Raw genomic sequence first — 12,004 nt, forward strand, 5'->3', positions numbered from 1 at the left:
GCTATTTTAAGAGTCTATGTGCCCAGGTGATTTCTTTTCTCAATTTTACACACAGGCACACCCAAAACATCAGCTTCATCTCCCATTGACTCTCATCATCTCTTTCTTAGAATGTTGACTTCCCGCTGCATCCATGTTGCCACAAAAGACATGATTTTATTCTTTTTCTATGAATGCATAGTGTTCCATGGTGTAAATGTACCATATTTTCTTGATCAAATTCACCATTAATGGACACATAGGTTGGATTTATGTCTTAGGTATTAAGAGTAGCATAGCAATGAACATGTAAGTGGGTGTATTTTTTGGTAGACTGATTTATTTTCTTTTGTGTATATACCCACATATGAGATGGCTGGACCAAGTGGCAGCTCTGCTTCAAATACTTTTCAAATCTCCAGACTGCTTTCCACAGTGCTTGGACTAATTCACATTCCACCCAACACTGTACAAGTGTCTCCTGTTCTCCGCAGCCTCACTCCAGACTGCTTGCCACCGTGCTTGGACTAATACACATTCCACCCAACACTGTACAAGTGTCTCCTGTTCTCCGCAGCCTCGCTCCAGACTGCTTTCCACAGTGCTTGGACTAATTCACATTCCACCAAACACTGTACAAGTGTTTCCTGTTCTCCACAGCCTCGCTCCAGACTGCTTTCCACAGTGCTTGGACTAATTCACATTCCACCCAGCATTGTACAAGCGTTTCCTGTTCTCCGTAGCCTCGCCAGCATCTGTTTTTTTTTTTTTTTAATTTTTAGTAATACTGATTTTGACTGGTGTGAGACGGCATCTCATTGCGGTTTTGATTGATTGGCATTTCTCTGATGATTAGTGACGTTAAACGTTTTTTCATATGTCCTGGCCACTTTATGTATTTTTGAGAAGTTTATGCTCATGTCATTTGCCTATTTTTAAAATGTGATTATTATTATTTTTTTTTGCTTGTTGATTTACATTTCTTATAGAATCTGGATATTGGAACTTCATCAGATGCATAGTTTGTGAATAGCCTCCCCCATTCTGTAGGATCTCTGCTTACTCTCTTGATAGTTTCTTGGCTCTGTAGAAGCTCCTTAGTTTTATAAGGTGCCACAGACAGAATTTTGATTTGTTGCAATTGCTCTTGGGGACTTTGCCAAAATTTTCTTGCTCAAAACAATTTTTAGATGAGTATTTCTTAGGTTGTATTCCAAGATTTTTATAGTTTGACGTCTTATACTTAAATCTTTACTCCATTTTTTGTTGATTTTTGTTAATGGTGAAAGGTAGACATCTAGCTTCCATCTTCTGCATATGGCTAGCCAGTTATCCCAGCACGATTTATTGAATAGTGATACATTTCCTCATTGCATGTTTTTAGTGTCTTGGTGTAAGATCTGATGGCTGTAGGTGTGCAGCTTTATTTCAGAATTCTCTATTCTCTTTCACTCGTCTATGTGTCTCTTTTTGTATAAGTACCAAGCTATTTTGGTTCCTGTGGCTTTGTAGTATAATTTGATGTCTTCTAGTGGGATACCTTTGAATGTATTCTTGTTACTTAAGATTGCTTTTGTTTTTAAAACTCTTTTTTTGATTCCATATAAATTTTAAAATAGTTTTTTTCTAATGCTTTAAAAATAATGTTGGTAGTTTGATAGTAATAGCATTGAATCTGGTAATTTATTTGGGCACCATAAAAGTTGATAGTCATAAATGACTTCATCAAGGAGTTAGAAAGTTCTCAAATTAGTAATCTTAACCTTGCACCTAAAGGAACTAAAATAATCTCAAAGCTAGCAGAGAAAAGGAAAATTAGAGAAGAACTGAATGAAATTCAGATATAAAAATGCATACAAAATATCAATAAGCCCAAGAGTTTCTTCTTTGTAAAATAAAGATTGACTGATAGACACCTGTCTGGATTTAGAAAGATAAAGAAAAAGAAGATCCAAATAAGTACAATCAAAAGTGACAAAGGGGATATTACAACTGATCCCAGAAGAATGCACAAATTCTCAGACTACTATAAACTTTATGCACACGTATTAGAGAATCTGGAGGAAATGAATAAATTTTGGGAAGCACAAAATCTCCCAATATTGAATCAGGGAGAGATTGAAACCCTAAATACAGTGATACCAACTTCTAAAATTGAGTCAGTAATAAAGACCCAACCAAGAAAAAGAAACCTGGACAAGAAGAATTCACAGCTGAATTCTACCCGACATACAAAAAAGAACTAATGCCAATTCTACTGAAGCTACACAAAGAAAATCAAGGCATAGAGGCTCCTTCTCAACTAAATCTGTGAAGCCAGCATCAGCCTTATACCAAAATATGGCAGAGACACAATAAGAGATGAAAGCTCAAGACAAATACTTCTCATGATCATAGGCTTAAAAATTCTCAACGTAGGAAATCAAATCCAGTAGTTTATCAAAAAGTTAACACACTGCAATCAAGTAGGCTTCATTCTGCAGATGCAAGGCTGCTTTAACATATGCAAAGCAATAAATGTGATGCTCTACTAAACAGAATCAAAAGCAAAAACCATGTGAGTATCCCAGCAGATGCAGGAAAAAAGCTTTCAATAAAATCTAACAACGCTTCATGATAAAAACCCTCAAAATTACAGACATTGAAGGAGCACACCTCAATCTGATGAGCTGTCTATGACAAACCCACAGCCAACATCATACTGAATGGGCAAACACTGGAAGCATTTTCCTTAAGAACAGAAACAAGACAAGGATGCCCGCTCTCACCACTTCTATTCAGCCTAGTACTGGAAGTATTCACCAGATCAGGCAAGAGAAAGAAATAAAAGGCATCCAAATAAAAGAAAAAGAAGAATGCAAACCCTCTGTTTTCACTGATAATATGATTCTATATGTAGAAAATATTGAAGGCTCTGCCAAAAGTCTCCTAGTATTGATATATTAGGAATGTTTCAGGATATAAAATCAATGTACAAAAATCACAGTAACATTTCTAGTCACCAACAACGTTCTGGCTGAGAGTGGAATCAAGAACTTGCTCTCCCAATAGCCATCAAGACAGTGGAATACCTAGGAATAGAGCTAAGCCAATGAGATGAAATACTTCTACTAGAAAAACAGCAAAACACAGGTGAAAAAAATCAGAGATAAAACAAATCAATGGAAAAATAAACATTCCATGCTTATGAATTTAAACAATAAATATAAGAAAAAGTTTTAAAATTTGTGATTAATTCTATGTAGCAATGCCATTTTTTTCAACATTTGCAGAATATTGTTGCTGGTAATAGCAGTTCAGCATTTGAGTAATGGAAACACCTTACAGAATCGCTTTATAACAATTGCTTCCTGTAGTGGCTGTGCTTCAGTTACCTGATGAAAACATCGACATGTCACAGGTTGAAAACATAAAATATGTTTATCAACTGAGAAGGCTGTAGGCTTTTGTCAAGTAATTACTTCAAGTCATTCAGAGAAACAGTAGACAGTAAATGAAACTTGTTCAAATTCCATGGAGAGTCAAAGCTGAAGAAAATCCTACTAAAAGTGTCCAAAGGCCCCCAAGGCTCAGTTCCTTGGCAAGTCCCACCTTCACAGGTTTTCCAGAATTTTGTTTTTAACTGATTTACACTAAGTGAAGTAGATTACTGGAGTTTTCCATTATTTTAACTTAAAATCGGGGGCTAAGTGTTGTTATTTTGTAAAGACATCTTTGAATCTCTCAGGAAATTTACCTCCTGAGGGTTCAGATAAGATCCTACTCTAGGTTAAGATTACATGTTTGGCACAACGAACTGGTACAAATCTTACTTTAGCTTTCATGTTGTCTATTTTTCTGCACTGACTTCCACCTTTTTATTAGTCAAGTATATGGGATGGAAGAGTGCTTCTAGGAGGTCCTTAACTTGCCCGTTTCAATGGATTTTCAAGAAGACATGAGAAACCACTTTGTTTGCAAAGCATCCCAAAGCCATGTCCTGCTCCAGAAACGTGATCTCATTTCCTGGTCGTTTCTTAACTGACACACTGTAATCAGTGCATCTGGGCGAATTTCAAATGAGGTGAAGAAATGTGTCCTAAAGTAAAGCTAACATTGTAATAGGAATTCCTGTTTACAAACATTTAGTTTTATTATTGGGAGGATCCATCAACATATAACAGTTGAAGTTTCTCAACAGGAGTTTAATAAATATAAGGAATGTACAGAAGTGTTTCCTAATTAAAATAAAACATAGTGATTACCTAGGCTGTGAGTGCAATCTTGGTAATCTGCTATGTCCATGCCCATCACTCTGTGCATCGCAAACTGATTTTGACCTCAGCAGAAATGGGGTTAATTTTCAAATTAGTAATTTTTTTCCAATTTATTTAGATGATTATGAATGACTATTTTAGCAGAAAGAGAATCAAGGAAACTTGAACTAAATAACCAGAATTTAAAATGACAAACAATTCAACAAGACGCCAGGATGTGAGTGGCTCCAGGCCCAATTAATTCAAAACTTTATCTGCCCAGGTTCTGTATTTTCCCAAAATTACACATCTCCATTCCACCTTCATACCACAGTCGACTCCCACCCTGTAAGACATGGTGACAGCATTCCCAAAGGTCGTGTGCAATTCTGAAAATGGAATAAGCAAGGTGAGAAGATGACAGTTTATATTCTCCTCTGAGGAGGAAGAATTGCCTCAACAGACCACTTCTCCTGCATCTGTGACTAGAACTATGTCACAGGTACACATGGAGCAAAATCCCTCAAGGGCATAATATGGTAACATTAATCAGGGTAATCATTTTTAATACTATAAAATTCATAGATGACACTGCATTCCAGCCTGAGAGACAGAGCAAGACACTGTCTCTAAGAAAAAAAGAACAAATTAATAGATACTGATACCAACATTTTAGATAATGAAATTTTCATAACCTAATTTTAAATATACTCACATCATTACATAAATCTTCCCAGAAATATTCCTAGTCATGTTGAGTTTCATCAACTTTTCCAGTGTTCAAATCTAGAAATCCAGTAGAGTCTTGAGGATAAATCAAAATGAGGGCAGTGAAACTGGTATCTATTCAGCATCTGTTAACTCAGGAGGACTCAATACACCCTTGCACACTGCTGCTTCTCTGAATGGCTCACAAGGATTCCAGCTCACTCTCTATCCTCCTCCCCCACTTGCCCTAAGTTCACTCTCTGCTCTTAGTCTGTGCTCTGAAGTCTTTGCAGAGGTGAAAGTGAGCTGTCAGATGGAACTTCCCTCTCACCTCAGCATGGAATTTACTGCTACATTTAACTATCACTCTTTCCATAATGGTTGATTTCTCTTGGTCTGTTCATTACAGATCAAAGGCATCTGATTTGAATCTTTATTTCTTTGCATTTGTCTCCATGACAATTTTGGGAGGTTTTACTGCCAGCACTATAACATGATGTAGTAACATGACACATTTGTACTTAACAACACCTACAAATTCAGAAGCCCTTCGGTTCTCTTCCCAGCAAATATAGTTGCTTCTTTTCTGTGTATGAGCACATCCTGGAAACCCGTACACACCCACATAGATATATACATGCCTATGACATTTTCTTCTCTGTAAGTGAAAATTAATCTCAATTTCATACAAAGTTCGTCATTTCCCTGAAGGTGAAGGTAGGTCGTTTTGCGTCTGTTCAAACAAAAGGCCCAGACACCAGCTGGTAAGTGAGGAGCTACCCTGCTTCTGGATGTTGGATCTGTCTCTTCCCCTTTGCTTTACCACAGAAGACTGGCCACTTGTCCAGGTCCCAAGAAGAGAGTCCAGGTTTGCCCTGATAATATGACTCATCCAACTTCTGATAACTCTACTGCTACACACATTCATGGAGGTAGCCTATTAATTACATAATTCACTAAACACCAAATACCCACATTGCAATACCCCATACCCAAGGGTATGTTCATGCAATTCAATGAAGGAAAAGGCTTTTCAGAGACAGATAGATCAGGCTAGATTGGTCAATATATGGGTGAAAACACTGGATTTGAATGCATTTGTTTTCCCCCATGTCACATGTGAGACCTGTCAGTCAGGACCAGGGTTCCTTGTGCACTCACAGGTGAGGGCTCACAGAGTTCCTCTCTGGTTTCCAGGAAAGGTAACTGCAGTAATCTTGGTGATGAGAATATCCTCCAGTGCTGGCCTATTATAGAGTTTACATATGAAATTGTCACTGCAATTCACAATCTACTCTTTCACACAGAAGTGTACAGAGGTCAGGCCACATCCTCAGGGTCACACATTGAGAATGATGAAGATATGTCCCACGAGTCTCTCCTAAGGTCTCAGAAAGAATTCCAGGACTCAAAAGGTCTCAGGGGGCAGCTCCCAGTGCCTTAGTTAAAATGGTGGCTCAGGCCTGTAATCCCAGCACTTTGGGAGGCCAAGGTGGGTGGATCACCTGAGGTCGGGATGTTGAGACTAGCTTGGGCAACATGGTGAAACCTTAACTCTACTAAAAATATAAAAATTAGATGGGGTGGTTGTGCGTGCCTGTACTCCCAGCTACTCGGGAGGCTGAGGCAGGAGAATCACTTGAACCCAGGAGGTGGAGGTTGTGGTGAGCTGAGATCGGGCCACTGCACTCTAGCCTGCACAAAGGAGCAAAAGTTCATCTAAAAAATTTATTTTAATTTAAACATTTTTAAAAAGTGGCCCACTCCCTAGAACAGAGAGATTCCCTCTAAACATGATGGATGTCCTGAACTATAAATTACATTAAGTGAATCCTGGTGTGTCTGAACTCACATGATTATTACGTTAAGCTGCTGTTCCAATCTACTTCCTCACCTGGGAAAAGAGGAGCCAGGACATGGCTAGTTGAGGCCCCAGGAAGAGAACTGAGTTCTCAAAGGGCAAAGCAAGCATCCTCATCCCAGGGTGAGCCTAAAAGACTGGGGCCTCCCTCATCCCTTTTCACCTCTTTATACAAAGGCACTACCTACATGCAAATCCTCGCTTAGGCACCCACAGGAAACCACCACACATTTGCTTAAATTCAGGGTCCAGCTCACATGGGAAATACTTTCTGAGACTCATGGACCTCCTGCACAAGAACATGAAACACCTGTGGTTCTTCCTCCTCCTGGTGGCAGCTCCCAGATGTGAGTGTCTCAGGGATCCAGACATGAAGATATGGGAGGCTGCCTCTGATCCCAGGGCTCACTGTGGGTCTCTCTGTTCACAGGGGTCCTGTCCCAGGTGCAGCTGCAGGAGTCGGGCCCAGGACTGGTGAAGCCTTCGGAGACCCTGTCCCTCACCTGCGTTGTCTCTGGTGGCTCCATCAGCAGTAGTAACTGGTGGAGCTGGGTCCGCCAGCCCCCAGGGAAGGGGCTGGAGTGGATTGGGGAAATCTATCATAGTGGGAGCCCCAACTACAACCCGTCCCTCAAGAGTCGAGTCACCATATCAGCAGACAAGTCCAAGAACCAGTTCTCCCTGAAGCTGAGCTCTGTGACCGCCACGGACACGGCCGTGTATTACTGTGCGAGAGACACAGTGAGGGGAGGTGAGTGTGAGCCCAGACACAAACCTCCCTGCCAGGAGGCGGAGGGCGCGGACGCAGGTGCTGCTCACGACCAGCAGGGGGCGCGGGGCCCCACAGAGCATGAGGCCGGGTCAGGAGCAGGGGCAGGGAGGGCGGGGCTTCCTCATCTGCTCAGTGGTCTCCCTCCTCGCCAGCACCTCAGCTGTCCCCAGGGCTCCTCTTTCTTTATTGTCTGTGGTTCTGCTTCCTCACATCCTCACTGCAGACAAGAAAGAAGGGAGAAATTTCTCTGTTTACCATTAAGGTTTTAACAATCGCTGGCACCTTTTTTTCAACAAATTCCCACAAGGCCCATTTTACCTTCTTGACAAATAAAATATTTCAAGGCTTCTCACTATCCCTTGATTGACGTCATTGGCTGCATCGTGTCCTTCTCTTAAATTCATATGCTGAAACCCCAATCCCAGTGGCTCTGTATTTGGAGTGAGGGATTTTAAGAGGGCAAATAAGTTAACTGTGGCCCTAAATGTGGGACCCTAATCCAGTAGGACTCTTGTCCTTATGGGAAGTGGAAGACATCAGAGACCTCTCTCTCCACATGCACACAGAGGAGAGGCCATGTGGGGACGCACTGCATGAGAAGGTGGCCCTTTGCAAGCCTGGAAGAGGCCTCTCAAAAAACAAAAAACTAACCCTTTCTGCACCCAGATCTTGGACATCAAGACTCCAGAACAATAAGAAAATTAGTATTTGTTATTTGAAACAACCTAGTCTGTGGTATCTTCTGATGGAAAGCCAAGCGGATTCACAGATACAATTGTGTTAGCTCCGTCTCCTGGAGGGAGAAACAGCCCACCGAGGCTGGACACATCTCTCAGATTATTTTTATAAAGAAAAATAGATCCAAGATGAAAACCCCACCACATTTCTGCTGAGTCATTCACTTAGCAGGCGTCTCTGAGATCAGCCCTGGGGGCTGTGTCCTAGGTCATGTCTCTCACTTTCCACTATGAGAATCCATGTAGATAATGAGAACCAGCCAGATGGAGTCCTGATCCCGGCCCACCTTCTGCTGCCCCCAAGTATCCCAAAGAAAACCACTCCAGCATCACCCCTGTGTCTTCTACTCTTTAAAATCCCACTAAAGCTGACCCTAAACCAGGAGCTATTTGGGGCTGGACTCTTGTTCTCTTCTTCTTAGTCTTCCATAAGGTCCAGGTGCCGAGTAAAGCCTCAGTAAAGACTGAGCTTCAGTTCCCCTAATCCGCATCATTCTCTTACATCCTTGTCATGCATCTGTCCTCTGTGGGTGCCCAGGGCAGGTTACACAGGAATTGCCTGAAGCTGGCCTCAGCTGATGTGCTGAGACCACGGGTCATGCACACGTATGATTCCAGGTCATGCGGGCTCTACTGCAGGACAGACCTGTGTCCTGTGGGGCACAGCCACCTGCTGACCCCGGGCCTCCTCTAATAACTCACACACCTGGTGTTTGTGTATGTCCAGATGGCCCCATGAGCACAGCACACTAGGGTGGCCAACCTCACAGGTGGTGCTGTCAGATGGTGGACAGAAAATGGAATGGACAGGCTGGTCACTCACATCATCAGTGATTTCCCAGTGAATTTTAAATAAATTAAACAAAATTAACAACAAAGGGGAAGGATATGTACCTGTATCTGGGAGGTATACAGGGTCCTAGAACTGTGCTGGGAGTGGGTGTGAAAGGCCCATTTGGGTGGAAAGTGCTCCGGCATGAGTGAAAGCTGAAGGAATGATCACTGTGCAGGTGGAGGCTGATAGGCAGCTGGCAGGGTACATTTCCTGAAGCTGTTCCTGGGTGCATGATGGTTGGATGACCCGTGGTGATGAGGGCTGGACTCACATAGGAACAAGGAAATTATCCCATGGGAATGGCAGAAAAGAAAATGGAGATGGACACCCCTGGAGACAGCTTATTAGATTTGGTGGAGGAAAGATAGAAATTTATTCCAATGACCCCAGCATTGTCAGCTAAATATGAGTTGCATTAATAGACAGAATTATGAAAGGAAGGGAGAAGGAGTTTATGGAGGGAAAAAACAGAAGAGAAATTAAAATAAAAAACTATGCAAATCTATCAATTGGCAGATAACAGAGTGGAGCTGATGCAGCTACTTCCTTGTTCAGGAAACCTGCCAGAGACACTTGGCATTCCTGTAAGGCCGGCCTAGTGGTGATGAACTTGTCCACTTTTTACTTTTTTGGGAAAGTTCTCAAACATCCTGCATTACTGAAGAAAAGCTTTAATCCGTGTAAGATATTTATTTGGAAGTTTTTTGGCTTTGTTTTTATTTTCAGCAACTTGAATAGAATCATGCACATCTTGATATTTGGGTGAACAACAGGCCACATACATGACAAAGGTCTCATTAGATTATAATACTGTATTTTCACTGCATTTTTTCCATGCTTAGATATGTTCATCTGTATAAACATCTACTATGGTGATTCAGCTGCCCACAGTATTTAGTACACTTACATGACATACAGATTTGTTACCTAGGAGCACTATGCTATCCCACACAGCCTGGGTGTAGCAGGGTATTTCATGTAGGTTTGTGTAAACACACTCTATGATCCTTGCACAATGACAAATTGCCTGAGGACACATTGCTCAGATGTATCCCTACTGTTTTTCATTTTTTTTTAGATGGAGTCTCACTCTGTCACCCAGGCTGGAGGGCAGTGGCACAATCTTAGCTCACTGCAACCTCCACCTCCGAGGCTCAAGCGATTCTCCTGCCTCAGCCTTCCGAGTAGGTGGGATTACAGGCATGTACCACCACACCCAGCTAATTCTTTTTTTTTCTATTTTTAGTAGAGATGGGGTTTCACCATGTTGCCCTGGCTAGTCTTGAACTCGTGACCTAGGTGATCCACCCTCTTTGGCCTCCCAAAGTGCTGGGATTACAAGCATGAGCCACTGCGCCTGGCCAATGTATCCCTACTGTTAAGCCACAAATCATTGTATCTCATCTCTCTCCCTTTTTTGTCCCTGTTAATATTTTCATGTTGTTCGTGCATTCTTCCCCGAGCTCAGTGAACGTATTTATAAGGTTTACTTTGAATTTTCTGCTAGGTAATCAATATATCTCCTTTTAATTTGTGTCAGTTTCTAGTGCTTTTTTTTTGTTAAACAATTTGGGCCACTTTTTTTCTGTTTCGTGATTATTATTATTATTTTTTTACTTTCTCTGTTGCTTTCTCCTCATTAGAAGGAAAAGCTACCATAATCACTCTTCACAGAATATGCTCAGGGAAAATGCCATCACCTATCAACCCAGGCTGTCATTGTGGCATCTCTTAAAACTTCATAATGGTCGAATTTTTTTTTTTGGTTGCTAGTGGCACTCAGACCTATAGAGGATTTTAAGTTTTGCTCCTACTCTAAATTAGATGGCATTGAAATTCATCCTGCAGGCAGTCTCCGATAAAGTGGAGGAATTGGACAAAGTTTTGTTATGCATGTGGTTCATAAAAATAATATGAGTTTAAGGTTTTCTCAACCAAGTGCTACATATTGATACTTTATAATCACTTCTTTGAATCTGTCTTGAGTTTATCTTTCGAAAATTTAGATCAGAATATAAACCATGTTTGACGCTTCTTGTTTGGTGTAAACATCTCCTACAGGTCATTGTGTGAAAAGGCACAGAGTCTATGTGAGGAGGAGAACTCAGGGAAGCCTCACAACAACAGGGGAGACAAAGCCGAGGTCACTAAAAAAATATGAAGCTTCTGGCTCCTGCCGCCTCCAGATATGCCCTGCACCCTCTCATTGCGCACAAACGAATTCCCTTCTCTTTCCTGTGTGATATTTGCCAAGATTCCTCTCCTCCACTTTGACACTTTGGTATATCCATGTGTGTCCATTCTGGTTCAGCCAGGCACACAGAACCAGGAAGGCATCGTGGCTTTTCTAGAGGGAGCTGACCTGGGTAATCAACGGTTGGAATAGAAAGTGTCTTTGTCCACGTTTCACAGCCCTGAGGGCCACGGGAAGAAGGTCAGGAAGAGAGGATGACCAGACGGCCGGGGAAACCAGTATGAACAAAGCCACTTTCTTTCCTGGTGAAGAGGGGCATTTGGAAGCCTGTGTCCCTGTAGGGGATGAACCACACTCACCTACCCACTGTTACTTGCCAACGAGGTGACCCGCAGAGCAGCAGCTGCCGAGTCACTGACAGTGGCTGCTTCCTCCTCCAAACCCTCCAAGATCTGTCCTTCCAGGAGTGTGAACCCCAGCAGATCCGCATGTTTTCAATGGATCCACTTAGCTAGTGTCTGTCCTCAGTCCCATCCCTGGGATCCTTCCCTGGTGCTGTGTACAGTGTCACAATAGTGGTGACATTGACAGCTGGTGCCTGCACTTTCCAGGCCAAGAAATCTGAAAGAAGCAAGTCACAGGACCAGCTTGGATTTGGGGCAGACAGACAAATTTCACTCTGT

General features: G+C 42.0%; 1 gene segment (V, D, J or C); it reads left to right on the forward strand.

Moving 5' to 3' along the window:
• Positions 1-7,063: 7,063 nt before the first annotated feature.
• LOC129527215 (immunoglobulin heavy variable 4-4-like) lies at positions 7,064-10,862 on the forward strand. The segment is given in 4 exon segments: positions 7,064-7,130; positions 7,214-7,524; positions 7,818-7,840; positions 10,721-10,862. Coding segments are annotated over 4 exon segments (543 nt in total).
• Positions 10,863-12,004: the final 1,142 nt, after the last annotated feature.

Source organism: Gorilla gorilla, chromosome 16 (assembly GCF_029281585.2).
Source record: "Gorilla gorilla gorilla isolate KB3781 chromosome 16, NHGRI_mGorGor1-v2.1_pri, whole genome shotgun sequence".
In the NCBI taxonomy this organism is placed as follows: Eukaryota; Metazoa; Chordata; class Mammalia; order Primates; family Hominidae; genus Gorilla; species Gorilla gorilla.